The sequence below is a fragment of the Piliocolobus tephrosceles genome, chromosome 14 (genome assembly GCF_002776525.5).
Source record: "Piliocolobus tephrosceles isolate RC106 chromosome 14, ASM277652v3, whole genome shotgun sequence".
Lineage (NCBI taxonomy): Eukaryota > Metazoa > Chordata > Mammalia > Primates > Cercopithecidae > Piliocolobus > Piliocolobus tephrosceles.
In genome coordinates this window covers 44506877-44523876 of record NC_045447.1, presented here as the reverse complement: position 1 = coordinate 44523876, position 17000 = coordinate 44506877, and the positions used below count along the sequence as shown (strand labels likewise).

The window sequence follows — 17000 nt, the reverse complement described above, 5'->3', positions numbered from 1 at the left end:
CCTGCGTAGTAGCTGGGACTATAGGTGCACCACCACACCCGGCTAATTTTTTGTATTTTTAGTAGAGGCAGGGTTTCATCATGTTGCTCAGGCTGGTCTCGAACTCCTGGCCTCAGGTGATCCGCCCACCTCGGTCTCCCAAAGTGCTGGGATTACAGGCATGAGCCACCACACCTGGCCCACTTTTGCCTTCCAAATCTCATGCAAACTTCTCTGTGGCCAACACTAACCCAGACCCTCTAACCTAGTTTGGTTGACTCAGTATAAAGCTACCACAAGTGAGCTAACCAGAGCTTTCTTGGGACGATTAACCTGGCAGCAACCCATGAAGGATAGATGGTCAGGATAAAGAAAACCAAACCTCCAATAGCTCTTGGGTTGACACTGTCAGCTGGTGTGGTAGTCATTAGGCCATTCACAAATCTCTCTGTCCCTCTCTTTTGCCATCCAGACACACGATAGCGTGCTTCTCCCCCTTCACAATAGGTGTGGTCCTGTGCCTTCCTGTAGCCATTGTGTTGGCCACTGAAATGTAGGTGGAGGTAACATAGCCACTTCTGAATAGAAGCTTTAAGAGTCAGTGCAGGCTTTGTTACTTTCCCTTTTCCTTTTGTCATGGTGACCAGCAGTGTTCCCAATGGTAGCTGGTTTGTCATCCTGAGTCCCAGAGGGGTGAAGACCATGATGCGGAGCAGAAGCCCCACCAGCCTCTGGTGAACCTGCAGCAGGAGCAAGAAACAAACCTTAATGGCTTTAAGCCTCTGAAGGTTTGAGGTCATGACCACAGCACAACCTAGCCTATGCCGGCTGACAGGGGCAGATGGCAGCAGTAGCAGTGGGATGCTTTCCTGGAGAGCAGACCTCCTCTCAGCAGAGCTAGGACAGCAGCTTTCACCTCTGCGTTCCTCAGGCTGTAGATGATGGGGTTCAGTGAGGGCGTCACAACCCCATAGAACAATGCGACAATCTTACTCATGATGGGGTCCTTGGCCTTGGGTTTGAAGTACATGAACGAGACTGTCCCATGAAAAACCACCACCAATGTGAGGTGGGCTGAGCAGGTGGAGAAGGCTTTGTGCCGGCCTGTGGCAGAGGGTACCCTAAGGATGATGGCCAGGATGAAAAGGTAAGACAGGCAGATGAGCAAGAGGGGGGCCAGTGTCAGGACAGCTGTGGCCACCATTAATGCCAGCTCATTGAGGGAGATGTCCCCACAGGCCAGTTTTAGCACTGCCAAGATCTCACAGAAGAAGTGGTTGATGACATTGTGGCCACAGAAGGGGAGGCGCCAGACAAGGATGGAGTGTAGCAGTGAGTTGGCAAAGCCTGTCCCCCAGCTCAGCACTGCCATCCGCATGCAGGTCTGCCCCCTCATGAGCTCTGGGTACCTAAGCGGCTGGCAGATAGCCACATAACAGTCATATGCCGTCACAGCTAGCAGCAGGCACTCCGTTGATCCCAGCGCCAGGTTAAGGTACAGCTGCAGGGCACAGCCAGGGAAGGAGATGGTCCTCTGGGCTTCTAGGAAGTTGACTAGCATGAGAGGCACAAAGGACGAGGTGCCGCAGATGTCCATGAGGGAGAGGTTGCTGAGAAAGAAGTACATGGGGTTGTGCAGGTGAGGGTGCAGCACATTCAGCCCTATGGGGAAGGCATTCCCCAACACATTCATGGAGTAGATGCCCAGGCAGAACACAGACAGGAGCACCTCCAGGTTACAGTGCTTGTGTAGCCCCAGCAGGACGTTTTCTGTCACAGCTGTCTGGTTTGCCTCCTTCATCTCATTCTCTCTCCTTTTCCATCTGGACCACCCAGCTTTTTGGAAAAAGCTCCAAGTGGCCTGGGAGCCCAGTGACCTGATGTCTGAGCTGCAGCAGATCAGCCTCCCTCTCTGTAATTTAGTTTCACCATCTGTATAATGAGGGAGTTGGACTTCAGATCTGCAAGCTGGCCTTCTCAGTGCTGCAGTTCTGTGGACATCACTGAGGGGAGGATGGGGCACATTCTAGTTCCCTAGGTTCCTCTCTGCTCTCCCCAGGATGGGGTCAGAGGAGACAACAGAGAAGGATTCATGTTTAGAATGATCCTTTGGAATCCAAAGTGTTTTTGGCCATTAACAGGAAGCAACTTTTCTACATTACGGCTTCATATGACCAAATTATGGCCATAGAATTTCAGATTTATCCATCCACTAAATATTAAGTACCTATTCTATGCTAGGTATCAGGTGCTGGGGCTATAGCAGTAAGAAAAATAAGTGGACAAAAGGATTCCACACCTGTCACAGGCGCTGCTCCACTCCCTGAGTCAAGTGAGATGAGCTCTGGAAGGCAGGTGGGTAATGGATGACGCTCACCTAGTGTTCCTTTGGGCCATGAAGATCAAATATTTCAGCCCCACAGGATGTGTAAGCTTGATTTCTGGTCATCTCTCCTTAAGGAATCATGGACCATTCATTAATTTTTTTAAAAGGACACATAAGAACATACATGTCTTGATAGAGTTACTGGTCACAGGATTGAACTCTGGTCATGAAAGCCAGGTGACTTACTTTCTGGCTTCCATATTGCTTTGTAGGAGAAATGATACAATGATGTCACACGAGGAGGGAAGCCAGACACGAATCTGGTGGAGGCGCGGACAGTCGTGACCAACTTTGCAAAGGGAGCAGTGGGCGAGGCTGTGGTCTCTCCCAGGTGACCTCCATCGCCATGCAGAGCTGCTCTCACTTCTCAGGAAAGGCCAGCATCAGGTATTCATAGGAGGAGGCCCAGGTGTTCCCAGAGAACAGTAATCTTGTTAGGACTGGAAAACTGTCTTACGGCCAGGTGGTCCCTGGTCTGAAGGAAAAATAGGAGCTGAGTGTGAACTTTCATCACTCAGAAGATATAATCCACCTCTCCCCTCCCGCCCTTCGCTCCTGGATTGGTTGTGAGGACAGTGCTTTGTGACAGCGATGGAGCCCTGTCTGTCCTTCTGGGCTAGATTTCTTTTTTCTCTTATTCCTCCTGTTCTGTTTTATCCACCATTTGTCGAGTTGCAGGGCTCACCCTTTCCTGAAGAAACCATCTCTTTTCCCAGCTCCACACCTTTGTCCTAGATGGAGGCATGTCTTTCCTCCCATCCCCACCGTGGAGGTGTTCCGCCCATTCTCCAGAGCCCAGTGCTGCACCGTCTCTTTTCCTCCCTCTCCTTCCCCTTGCTGTTACCTGCTCCCATCTTGTGCTCCCACCGCCCTTGGCCATCCCTCCGTGTCATTGTGTGCTGTGTGGTGCACCTGTCTTCCCTACTACACCTTAAAGTCAGGAGTCTGCCTCCTTCTTACCAGCACCTCACGCAGCAAGTGCTGCGAACTGCAGGCACCTGGCAGATAGCGAATGCATGACTCCAAAACCCAGCTTTGCCTCCTGGCTGTAGCTCAGACCAGCTGTATGATACTGACCAAGACACTTGACCTCTCCGAGACTCAGCTTCCTCCTTGAAGACTGGGATGCTGTGGAGCTCAGAGGAAACATACACCTGAAGGTGCTGCCCTGGGGGGTGCAATGACCTGTCACTGAGGCTGGATGGAGGACGGCATCCATCATCAGCTACAGGTGCCTGCTCCATCTGTACTAGCCACCTCCTGGACAAAGGCTCCAGTGTCCTCCATGACACCAGCTTTCTCCAGAGCCTGTGCAGGGTTTCTTTCCTCTACCCTGAATTAGGGTGATTCTTTTTTTTTTTTTGAGACAAAGTCTGGCTCTGTCGCCCAGGCTAGAGTACAGTGGCGCAGTCTCAGCTCACTGCAAGCTCCGCCTCCCGTGTTCACACCATTCTCCTGCCTCAGCCTCTTGAGTAGCTGGGACTACAGGCGCCTGCCACCACGCCTGGCTAATTTTTTGTATTTTTAGTAGAAATGGGTTTCACCGTGTTTGCCAGGATGGCCTAGATCTCCTGACCTTGTGATCCACCCGCCTTGGCCTCCCAAAGTGCTGGAATTACAGGCGTGAGCCACTGCGCCTGGCCAATCAGGGTGATTCTTAAAGGACAGTTTCAGGAACATACAGGGGCACTTGGGTAATCTTGGTCAGTAACTGACTTTTAACTATGATCCACGTGAACATCTATAGTTAGGGTTTTTCTTGGCGAGGCTTGGCAAAAAGTAAAGAATTCCCCAAGTGTGAAGCCTCATTCATTCACTCATTCAACAAATAGTTATTGAGCACCTGCTATGTGTTAGGCCCTGGGCCAGGTGCTGGGAATACAGCAAAGGCAGACCTGGCTCCTGCCCTCATGGAATTTGTAGTCATTCATTTACTCACTCGGTGACTTTGGACACCTCCCCTCCTCTCTCTGGGCTTTAGATCTCTGAGATTCTCTCTGCGTCTGGGATGTAAAGACAAAGTAAAGCCTGAAATCAGGAAAGCAGAACTGTAAGGTCTTTGTTTTTGATGGGTGTGTTGTTACAGAAAGAACTATGTTCATCTCAAATTCTGAGAAAGGGGCATAATAAGAAGAAGGCTTCAGTTACAATTTCCCCAAAGAGCCTGGATCCGGGATTCCTGCTTCACTGCTTCCTGGCTGTGTCGCAGAGAAGATGAGGATGGCCCTGGAGTCAGACAGGACCAGGGTCCAAGCCCCAGCTCTTCCACTTGTTAACAATGTTCTCAGCCTCAGCTTCCTTACCTGTACCATGGAGATGGCAGCATCTCCTTGTGGGCTTGTTTTAAGGATCCAGTGAGAGGAAGCATGCAAAGCTCTTAGAACAGAGCCTGGCACTGGTAAATAGTCAGTGAGCGGTAGATGATATTATTACCATCCTGTCCCTGTCCCCCAGCAAATATTTTGGCTTTTAAATGTTTTAAATGATTTCATGAGAATAAGCAATGGGTCAGATGAATTCTCCTTACCTCGCACCTACTGGCCATGGCCTAAATGTCTGTAGGGAGCTGGAGCCAGGTGAGGGGAGCTGAGGTTTGGAAAGTGCCGAGTTCATTACCAGCAAGTGCACGGTGCTGGGATGGGCTAGGTTCCCCCCACCTCGCCCCGCCACTGCCTCCCAAGACTTGCCCCTTGTTCCCCTGCCACGTAGACAGTCTGCTTGCTCCCTGCTCTCAGGGAACTCATGGTCCCTGTCCAATTTAAAGTTCAAACTCTGCAACTACACAAAGGTGCAGGCTTGGCAGCTGTGGGACCTGGGCTTCAGAGACTCCAGGTTCCTCGGCCTGCCCCAGGAAGGCCCTGCTGAGGTGAAGTGGGCATAGGAGAGAGAGTGAACAGAGAATCTGAAGACTGGGTCATGTTGCAGTTCTGCCCCTTGGATGCCATAGGCTCCAGGCCCATGAGCCCGGCTTCACTAGGCCTGGGTGTCTGGGTTGTGGAATGGGGTGTCTCCTTCCAGGATTGCCGTAGGGACCTGGATTCATCAAAGCTTAAAGTAAATTGCTTTGTAAGGTAGGAGACAGCAAGTACAGGCGAGGGACTTTGTTAGGTCAGGGATTTAATCAGGCATCTGAGGTTTTACAGATTTCTTTATTCCTGCTCCCTTCCCTCCCCTGCCTGTCCTTTCACAATCAAGAATAACAACTTGACACAGCTTAGAGACTAAAAGTCATCCTTCAATAAAGCAGCAGAAGTTGCAAAGTTTCCTATGATGCTATCATTTGTCTTCTGGATTTTTTATCAAGAACATAGGTTGAAGTAAAAAATGGAAAGGTTGTTACTGTTTATTTTCTATCTGCTCATAGTATATTGTCCTCTTGCTGCCCCCACGGATACCCTGAACTCAGCAGGTCGAAGACAAACTCACCATCTCCCCACTTCCCCCATCTACTGTGCTCATCCTCCCCACTCAGTGTCTCAGTCCACCCCAAATAAATCAGAAACCCGGGACCAACCTACGGTCCTCACTCTTCCTCCTCCACCTCTATAATCACAAATATCTCTCCGAAATATTATTTTACACATATATACAGTTGACCCTTGAATAACATCGATTTGAACAACGCGAACTCACTTATACTTGTATTTTTCAAATAATATATTGGGGATTTTTTTTGAGATTTGCTACAGTTTGAAAAAACTTTCGGATGAACCGCCACCCCTGAGACAGCAAGACTAGCCCCTCCTCTTCCTCCTCCTCCTCCACCTACTCAACGTGATGTTGACAATGATGAAGACTTTTATGATGATCCACTTTCATTTAGTAGATAGGAAATCTATTTCTCTTCCTTATGATTTTCTTAATAACATTCTCTTTTCTCTAGCTGTATTGTAAGAATACAGCATATAAAACATATAACATACAAATTATGTGTTAATCGACTTTTTATGTTGTTGATAAGGCTTCTAGTCAACGGTAAGCTATTAGTAGTTAAGATTTGGGGGAGTCAAAAGTTATACATGGATTTTTTTTACTGTGAGGAGAGTTGGCTCCCCTCACTCCCATGTTGTTCAGGGGTTAACTATAATCCCAAATAATGTATCTCTAACTCCCAAATGTTATTTTGCATCTATATCTATCCCCCCAATATTTCTTGGGGCCACCCTCTCCTTTACTGGCCAGCTGGCTCAGGCCTCACTGAGGGCCTGGGTGACTGCAGCAGCTTCCTGCAGCAGCGTCCTCCCATCCCTGCCCTCAGGAGGAAGCCTTTCTCATCTGTCCTGTACTATGGGCAAGGTGGTCTTCCATATACCATTATTTTTTAAGTTCAAAGTCATGGTCATCATAGAAATATTGGACAATATTACAAACAATAATTTAAAAAAACAGTATTTATCTGTAACCCTGTCACCCAAAGGAAACAACTGTTAGTTAATATTTAGTCATCATTTTCTAGTATTTCCTAGATACCCACTTATTCATAGATCTGTAAGAAAAATATTTAAAAAGTTAAAATTGAGATCATACTAAAATACAGTGTTATGTGTTCTGTTTTTTTTTTTTTTTCTATTAGTTACATTATGAGCATTGCCCATTATCATATACCCTTCAAAAAATAAGATTCCTGGCCAGGCATGGTGGTTCACGCCTGTAATCCAAGCACTTTGGGAGACTGAACTGGGAGGATCGGTTGAGCCTAGGAGTTCAAGACCAGCCTGGGCAACATAGTGAGACCTTGTCTCTATTAAAAATAAATTAGCTGGGCGTGGTGGCACATGCATGTAGTTCCAGCTCCTCAGACGGCTGAGGTGGGAGAATTGCTTGGGCTCAGGTAGTTGAGGCTGCAGTGAGCCAAGATTGTACCACTGCATTCCAGCCTGGATAATAAGTGAGACCCTGTCTTGAAAAAAAAAAAAAAAAAAAAAAAAAAATTCTTGATGGCTGCATCACATACTACCACTGGACTCCACCAGAATTTGTTTAAATATTCTTCTATGGTGGAACAGTAAGATTATTACAGTTTTTTTTTTGTTACTACAAATAATGCTGTTATTAATATCCTTATGTCCAAATCTTTGTGCCCTTTATTATTTACTTAGACTAGATTCCTAGAAGTAGAGATGTTGGGTCAAGGGATCTGGAAGTTTTGAGGGCCCTTGATTCATATTTCCAACTTACTTTCTAGGAAGTTCATGTTAAATTATCCCTATTTCCACCAGCAGTGTATGATACTGCCTACCTCACTGCACGGCACCTAATAGTGGACATTGTGTTAAACAAGAGAGGGAATGGTATCTAATTAGTGATCTTGCTAAAAATCAATCTGATTGTAAACCCCTAGAGCCCACAGAATAAAACCCAAACTCCTGTCATGTATCCAAGGCCCAGCAGAATGGCATGGCATGGGGCTGCTGTACAACCTTCTCTCACGTGTGGTCAGACAGGCTTGGGTGTCTCTCACTCCTCCAGCTGTGCTTCTCTGTGCCTGTGTTCTGGCCAGCAGAGGAAGCAGGGAGAAAGCCCTGGGAGGGGAATTCAGGCCTCATGCAGGAGCTGTGCTTACCTGTAGCCAGGGGCAGGAAAGGTGGACTGCTGCTCACAGGGCAATCCCACTGCTCCCGTCGTACAGATGGTACCATACAGGCGAGGGCAGGGCAGGGAATGGAAATACTCCGTGAATCTGGGTCAATGTCCACTGCCTGTCCACTGAGTCATCAGAAAGGAAAGCTGGAAGAGGCTGAGCACCAGGCAGGGACAGCTAGGGCAGGGTCCCAGGTCATGAGGTGAGGATGGGTAGAACAAGCCCCCTCAAGTCAGGTGAGGCCTGGATCCCAGGAAAGGGGGCACTGGAAGCTGCTGCTGCTGCTGCTGGGTGGGGTGAGGTGGTAGGAATGGTGAGGCTCCAGGCTCTGGCTGGATGATTGGTGTCCCAGGGCCTGACAGGTCTGGGAATCTTGGACTTTGGGCCTTGTTTTGGTTAATAGTGAGTGTCAACTTGATTGGATTGTGGGATACAAAGTATGAATCCTGGGTGTGTTCTGTGTGGGTGTTGCCAAAAGAGATTCACATGTCAGTCAATGGGCTGGGGAAGGCAGATCCACCCTAATCTGGTGGGTACTATCTAATCAGTTTCCAGTGAAGAGAAAGCAGGCAGCAAAACGTGAAAAGGAGAGACAGGCCTAGCCTCCCAGCCTACATCCTTCTCCCGTGCTGGATGTTTCCTTCCCTTGAACATTGGACTCCAACTTCTTCAGTTTGGAGACTTGGACTGGCTTTCCTTGCTCCTCAGCTTACAGACACCCTATTGTAGAACCTTGTGATCATGTAAGTTAATACTTAATAAACTCCTCTTTTTATATATATATCTTCTATTAGTTCTGTCCCTCTAAGAGAACCCTGACTAATACAAGCCTCATCGCTGCCTCTACTGTGACCTACCAGGGAGGCTAGGCCATTCCTGTTATCTGTGGACTCTGTCTCAGCTCTGCTCAGATTTGGGAAGAACTCCAGGCTCTGCCGTTGTCACCCCTACACTGACATGTTTATATCTCTAAGACACTTGTGCAGGGTCTAGGGCTGGGCAGGGCTGGGCCCTGGGAGAGGGAAGAATCTGACACTCCTTGCTTTTGGAGTAATGCTGAAAACACAGAGAGGCACAGCAAGAGGAGCAAGGCAGGGTGGCTTCCTGGTGGAGGTGGTGGTTGAGCTGGGCCTGAAGGGTCAGGCAGTCAGTCCTTTTACATATGGAGTAGTGTGCTGGGGATGGGGAAGGGGGTGCTGCTTCATGGGGAGGACCCAAGGAGAGTACGGAGCTGGGCGGTGCAGGGCATGTGGGGGTCACATCTGGCTGGTATGTGAGGCTGTGAGAAGGGAGATAGGGTGGGAGGGGAGGAAGGCTGGGGAGTCAGGCAGGCAGGACCAGCTTGTGAGGGCCTCAAATGCCCCACTGAAGAGCTTCCACTTTGTCCCGAGAACAGTGGGGAGCCACCTAAGGATTTCAGTGAGAAGAGTGATGCGATTACCCGTGCATTTCAAAAAGATGCCCCATGAAGGAGAGATTGTAGGGAGGAACAGGACTGAAGTCTTGGGACCAGCCAGGAGGCTGGTGTGAAGGCCAGGGTGATGCTAAGAGCTGACCTATGGCAGTGGCAGGGGCAGGAGCAGAGGGTGATTTGGGGGCTGTTCTGTGGCAGGATCAGCGGGACTTGGTACTGCCTTCCTGGGATGAAGATACCAGACCTGTAGCCCTAGCCCTGCCACATCCTCACTGGCATTGGCATATGATGGCCTCAGCCACTAACCTGAAACCTGCATCTGTACAGAGCCCCACCCTCCCTCACCTGGAGGCCCACCTCCTGCCCCACGCCTTCCTGGCGGCCTCCTTCACCTCCTTGTTCCTTAGGCTGTAGATGATGGGGTTCAACATGGGTGTGACCATGGCGTAGAGGACTGTGAAGACCTCATCAGAGATGTGGGCTTCCTTGCTCTTGGGCTTCATGTACATGAAGATGATGGTGCTGTAGAAAAGCAGTACCACAGCCAGGTGTGCTGAGCAGGTGGAGAAGGCTTTGCGGCGCCCAGCAGCCGAGGGCACCCTCAGGATGGTGGCCAGGATGAGCAAGTAGGACAGGCAAATGAATGCCAGGGGCACAGGCAGAAGCAGGATGGAGCCCGCCAGCAGGAGGACTTCACTGACCAATGTGTTACCGCACGCCAGCTTCAGCACTGCCAGGATCTCGCAGGTGAAGTGACTGACCACGTGGTGGCCACAGAAGGGCAGCCTCATGGCAATGACTGTCTCAGTCACCGACTTGAGGAGGCAGAGGACCCAGGCAGCTCCCGCCAGCAGCACGCAGAGTCGGTGGCTCATGAGCAGGCGGTATCTGAGTGGCTGGCAGATGGCCAGGTAGCGGTCGTAGGCCATGACAGCCAGCAGCAGGCACTCTGTGGAGCCCGTGGACAGGCTCAGACACATCTGGATGGCACAGCCAGTAAAGGAGATGGTCTTCCGGGATGACAGGAGGTGGACCAGCATCAGGGGCACAAAGGTGGACGTGTAGCAGATGTCCAGGGTGGATAGGTTGCCCAGGAAGAAGTACATGGGCGTGTGCAGGTGGACATCTAGCACGCTCACCGCCACAATGGCTGTGTTCCCCAGCAGGGTCACCAGGTACATGGCGGAGCACAGAGGGAAGAGCAGGTGCTCCAGGGCTGGGTAGCCAGAAAATCCTTTCAGAAAGAATGCGGACACCCCTGTTCTATTGAGCGGCTGCATGCTGCAGAGTTCTGAAGGGATGATCCACAGTTGGGATGAAAGGAGAGAGGGTACAGGGCGCGGGGAAGCTCACAGAGCCCCTTCTGGGACGAGATGGACTGTCAGGATCTTTTCCAGCACTACCACACTTGCTCTCTGTGACGTCGGGCAATCCCTTTACCCTCTCTAGGCCTCAGTTTCTCCATGTGAAAAGTGAGGATTGATTTAGATCAGCATTCCCTGAATGTTAATCAGAACATTAGTAAGCGATCTGAAAAACCAATTTGAGACAACATTTGATTAATAAAAAATAAAGCTCTTTACTGCAGGACTTCTCAGAGCCTTTAATATGCTAATGTGATCTATGACTCCCACAAAGCAATGTAGAACATGTGTACCCCAAACTTATTTGATCATGGATCCCCTTTTACAGAACACCCATTAACCTACTGCAGATAAGTGTTCTATGAACATAGTCTGGGAAACAGTGGGCTAGATCAACAGTTCTCAAACTTTAACATGCACCAGAATCACCTGGAAAGTTTGTTAAAACAGATTGTTGGGCCCCAAACCCAGTTTCTGATTCGGTGGGTCTGGGTGATGCTTCTGCTGTTGGTGCAGGTACCACACTTTGAGGAACTATTGAGCTAGATGGTCTCTAGCAGGTGGAGATTCTCCTGGCTTGAAGGAAGCCTCTGAGCCATCGTATTTGCTATCCCACTGTCTGGAATGTCCTCGGCCTGCAGTGGTCTGACCTGTCTCTTCAGGCCTACTGTAGTGTCCATGAACAAAGCATACACTGAGCTGTGTGTCAGAGGGGCTGCTGACCTTGAAGGCTATTGATGGGCATGTTTCCCTGCCCCCTGCCCAGGGCCTGTTTCATTAGCTACCCTGTGTGGATTGGACCTTCATAATCTGCCTTCCTGTGGGTATCCCAGCTAAAATCTGATGGAGCTCTTGGCCCAGCTCCAAACCCCTCTGTTCTGTGGGCCAGAGCCAGGGTTGCTTTGACTTCATGCACTTCTAGGGTATTAGCATAGAACATGCCCAGAGGCCAACTTGTTGGATCTCCCATTGTATAGATGGGGATGCTGAGGTCACACAACAGGTCTCTGGAGAGGTGAAGCTAGAATCCAGCCCTCCCAACATACACCATGCTCAGAGTGGGTGTATGCTTCTATTAGGTTTCAAACAATGCTTGTTCTTTTACGGTTCTAGATGGGTATCTGTGCCCCAGGTGCTGCCACAATCCTCTCACCAGCAAAACAGCATGAGTCACCTCTCTTTAGTGTTCCAGGGGTATCTGGCACGGTGTCATTAATCCCATGGGACATGATGCCAAAGCCTGGGCAGAGCACAGTTTCGCTCAGTGCCTCCCTTATAGGAGACCAATTCTGTCTTTTATTCCTCCCTCACTTACTCACCCCAGAACCCGGAAGTGACTGAGGACCTACTACATGCCAGGTGGTGCCAGATGTGAGGGACCACCGAGGACAGGTATGCTCCCAGGCTGCTGAGTGCAAACCCTTCCTAGGCAGAGAGGACCCCCCACTCTCCCATACCCAGCCTCTCCCTACCCCACTCTCCCATACCCAGCCTCCACCTCCCCCACTCTTCCATACCCAGCCTCCCCTCCCCCACTCTTCCATACCCAGCCTCTCCCTCCCCCACTCCTCCATACCCAGCCCCCCCCCCCCCCCCCCCTCCCTACCCCGCCCCCCCCTCCCCCCCCTCTCCCATACCCAGCCTCACCCTTCCCTGACTCTCCCATACCCAGCCCCAACTTCCCCCCACCTCCCATACCCAGCTTCACCTTCCCCCAACTCTCCCATACCCAGCCTCCCCCTCTCCCCAACCCCCATACCCAGCCTCACCCTCTCCACACCTCCCATACACAGCCTCACCCTTCCCCCACCTCCCATACCCAGCCTCACCCTCCCCCAACTCTTCCGTACCCAGCCTCATCCTGCTTCTGTTTGCTTCCCTTTAGTGACAGGAAGCTCATTACTCCTGTACATATTTTAATTCCTTTCTTTCTGCTGTCAGGCTACTTGAAGGGTCACAAGTGGAGTCTCTCTAGGTCTCACTGGGCCTTCGCCACTCATGAGGTTTCCGGGTGGGTGGCCCCTATGGCTACTCGTTCTTCTCCCAGAGTGTAAGTGTAGGGTTCAGAGCTTAACGCCACACACGGAGGCCCTCCCTCAGGGAGTCTGGGGGTGCCTTGCAGCAAGATCTCTGATCCAGTCCTAGGGCCTGAGAGAAAAAGTCTTCAGACTCACCATGGGCCCAGGTACATGTGAGCCACAGGTTTCCTTCAAGACTTTGGAGTTCCCAGCAGGGAAACTCTGAGATTGGATTCCTGGAGAGGGACCCCCATTTAACAGGGCACAAACAGAAACAAGCATTGTGCCAGGGCTGGGGTGCGACACAGAGATGGCATCATGAGCCCCCAGTGGCTGGCTCAGGCACCGCCTCCTCTTTGCGTGGTTCCAGGTACTACAGTTTATTCCCAAAAGTCACAAGGAAGCATCTGCAGCATTGGCTACCTATTGGAATATACATACAGGCCACCACATGTGCACTCACCTACAGGAGAATGCACAAATACCTGTGTGACATACAGGTGCACAAATGTGTGCCTGTGAGTATAAACCACACATAGGCTCATGTATGTACCTGTGTTGTCATTCACATGAGCATACGCACATTAGGTACCGCTCACTGTCTCTTACACATATGTGTGCACACACATGCCCAGCTCCAGTAGTGCATCCCCTTGAACCCGGGGCCAGGGTGCTTCAGAGGGCTGGGCAGATGCCTTAGTCCCTGGGAGGAGGCGTGTGGAAACCACGGCCAGGAGGGGCAGCAGGGGCATCTCTAGGAAGGAGCAGCTCTGAGGGAAGGGAGCAAACTCTGCCTACAACGACCCAGAAGGACACGACAGCCCCGGAGCAGGGGCAAACCGCAAAAGACCTGGGACCCCCCCCGGCTCTTCCTTCTGCCCTTCAGCTGGGGGATGGGGCCTGCGGGAGGAGGAGGAACGTGACTGATGCTGTGGACTCTGGTTCCCAAAGCAGGGCCAGAAAGCTTTGTCTGCAGAGCCCATGATGTTCTTTCTGCCCCCACCTCCCTCCTGGCAGAATGCTACGGAAAAACCAGTTCAAATGGCACCTCCACAAGGAGCCTTCCTGTATCCTCCCCAAGGCTGTGCTGAGCCTTCTCTCCTTTTCACTCCATGGCCCTGTGTTTGGACCTCTTGTTTTCTCTCTCACTTCTTATCTCCTTCCTATCCCAGCCAGCCTGCAGGGATGTCACCCTTCCTCTCCTCTCCCAGGTTCTGAAGGCCAAGCTGAGACTGCCAGCCTGGCCACGGCTGACTTCCTCCTGTCTTGCTGTAATGTTCTGTGGCTAAGACAAACTGGGAGTGAGCCGCTGGATGCCAAACAAACACGGGCTGGTCCCTGCCTAGGTGACACCTTGGCAGAGCTGGGAAGGGTCTCACAGATCAGCTGGACTGTCCCCCTGTTATACATGGGGCAACTGAGGCCCAGCGAGGTGAAGAAGCTTGCCCAGTGTTGCACAGTCGATCAGAGGGGGAAGCCAAGGCCCCTGTTCTTCTCAGGCTCTTGACTCCCTCCTCTGCCTTCACATCCCCATTTCTCACTCACCTTCAGGCTCTCTGGATCCATTTCCTTGGCTCACTGGAGGATGTTTCAGAGGGTTTGAGACCAGGGACCTTTTCTCTCTGGAGCCAGGGGGACACAATTCAAAGAAGGAAGCCCAAGCCTCCTAAACACAGAGAATCCTGGTGGACGGGACATGGAGTTTCACACCAGCCCAGCTTTCCAAACTCTGAAAACATGCCTGAACTGTCATAGAATTCAGCAAAGGGTTTGCAACTCGATAGAATTAAATGAAACTTTTGGAATTTGGCAGAATTACACAAACTGCTTAGAATTCAGTGGGTTTCTTGGCAATGTGCAGGTTTGGTAAAATTAGGAAACGGAGAGGCCAGTAGTTTACTGGGGGCAGCCAGGGACCCCCTGACCTGGTAGCACCCAGCTCCATCTCAGCCGACAGCCTCCGGGGGAGCAGGCAGGCCATATGGAGGTGGCACCTTTCAAAGCACTGTGTGCACCAAGGGACTGTGCAATCCCTGAGGAAATTTAGAGGGAAGAGAGGAAATGTGCCCAGCTTAGAAACTTTGGGGTGCCTCAGGGATAATGTCCCAAAGATCCAATTACAAAGAATCTATTTAGAAATCTTAATTGGTATGGAAAAGTTGGAGAAAGTGGCTAAGGGACAGGAACCATCCTCTTAGGCCAGGCCCCAGCCAGTGCTGACCCAGGAATGTTTACAGAATGAATATGTGAATGGATGATGAGCAATTAAATGAACACATACGCAATTTTCAATGAATAAATACGTGTAAAAATAAATGAATGAGTGAGTGAACAAATGATAGGCAGACTTGCTTTCCAGGTGAGGAGCTAGAGGTCTTGGCTCAACTCTCACAGGGATCTTACAAAAGTGCAAAATCTAGGAAAGTGAATAGGGGAGTGAACTGAACTGGATGAAGAAGCGCAGCAGAATTACAGACTATCAGAGCAGGAAAGTGCTTAAAGGCCATCTTAACCCATGCTCACTGTCCAGGCGGGAGAACTGCCCTAGAGGGGTGAAGGGGCTAGCTCAGCGCCACTTAATGAGGCAGGAGCGTGGCCCTGGGTTAACTCTGACACTGACTTGTCCACCCTTGAATCCTATCTCCCTCAGTCAATGCAAAGCCTGTCTGCCCAGGCAGCCAGTGACTGGGTTCCTCCAGTTGGTCCCTCTTCCCTGTGCTCAGAGCATCCATCTTGATGGTTCCTCCATGAGGTTCTCGACAGTTTTCAGAGTCCATGTCTCTGCAGGCTTAACGGACTCTTTATTTACTTATTTATTTATATTTATTATTATTATTATTTTTGAGACAGAGTCTCGCTCTGTTGCCCAGGCTGGAGTGCAGTGGCACATTCTCAGCACACTGCAACCTCCGCCTCCCAGGTTCAAGCGATTCTCCTGCCTCAGCCTCCCGAGTAGCTGGGACCAGAGGCATGCGGGCATGCGCCACCACACCTGGCTAACTTTTGTATTTTTAGTGGAGACAGAGTTTCACCTGTTGGCCAGGCTGGTCTCGAACTCCTGACCTCAAGTTATCTTCCCGCCTTGGCCTCCCAAAGTGTTGGGATTACAGGCGTCAGCCACTGCACCCAGCCAAGGGACTCTTTAAAAATTAGGGTCATTTTATTTTGCAACTAGATATTGTTAGAGTTTTATTTCATTATTTTAAAATTAAAAGGAAGTTTATTAGAATTTTATTTATTTACACAAAATAAATTTACACTTTTACTTTTCCAAAAGTAACTATTGTTATTAGTTTCGTGTATATCTATCCAGATACTTTTCTGATCATTTGCATATGTGTACCTATACATAGAAATAGGTCTTGTGATTATATATGTATATCTATACATATACATAATCTTGTGACTTTTTAGTATGCTTTTTTGTTGCAGGGTTATTGAAGGATGATTGATGTATAACTACATTTAAATCATATAATTTGATTAGTTTTAATGTATACAGTCATGAAACCATGACCACAGTCAAGATAATGAACTTATCTCATATACCCACAATTTTTCTCATGCTCCTTGGTAATCCATTCCTTTCTTCCCCAACCAGGCAGCCACTGATTTGCTCCCTGTAACTGCAGATTACTTTCCTTTTCTAGCATTTTACATAAAGGGAATTATGCAGAATGTACTCTTTTTAAAATCTGGCTTCTTTCACTCAGTGTGATTATTTTGAGAGTCATCCATGTTGTGCGAATCAATGGTTAGTTCTTTTTAAAAATAGCATCTTTGTTGAGCTATAATTCAAACACCATGCAGCCACCCATTTAAATTCCGCTGTTTAAAATGTACAATTCAAATACAAAACTGTTGCATTGTACACTTTAAATGGGTGAGTTTAAAGTGTACAATGGGTGAATTTAAAATGTACAATGCAATAGTTTTGAGTATCACCACAGTTGATTTTAGAACATGTTTATCACTTTCAAAAGAAAGCCCATACTGTTTAGCAGTCACTCCTCTTTTCCCCTCAACCTCCACCAGTCTTAGGAAATCTACTTTTTGTCTCTATTGAGCTGCCTATTCTGGACATTTTATATAAATGAAATTATAAAATATGTTTCCCTTTGTGACTGGTTTCTCTTACTTAGCTTAATGTTTTCAAAGTTCATCTATATTGTAGCATGTATCAGGACTTAATTTCTTTTTATTGCTAAGTAATATTCAGTTGTATGGATATACCACATTTTATCTGCCCATTCATCAG

The 17000-nt window shown here is 49.3% G+C and overlaps 2 protein-coding genes across 2 annotated transcripts; both read right to left on the bottom strand.

The window, feature by feature from the left end:
* Positions 1-793: 793 nt before the first annotated feature.
* On the bottom strand, positions 794-1780 carry LOC111536836 (olfactory receptor 13C7-like). The gene has a single exon (XM_023203357.2). The coding sequence runs from the start codon at positions 1778-1780 to the stop codon at positions 794-796; it is 987 nt and encodes a 328-aa protein (XP_023059125.1).
* Positions 1781-9622: 7842 nt separating this feature from the next.
* LOC111535286 (olfactory receptor 13J1) lies at positions 9623-10697 on the bottom strand. Its single transcript, XM_023201666.1, has one exon. The coding sequence runs from the start codon at positions 10638-10640 to the stop codon at positions 9702-9704; it is 939 nt and encodes a 312-aa protein (XP_023057434.1). The 5' UTR covers positions 10641-10697; the 3' UTR covers positions 9623-9701.
* Positions 10698-17000: the final 6303 nt, after the last annotated feature.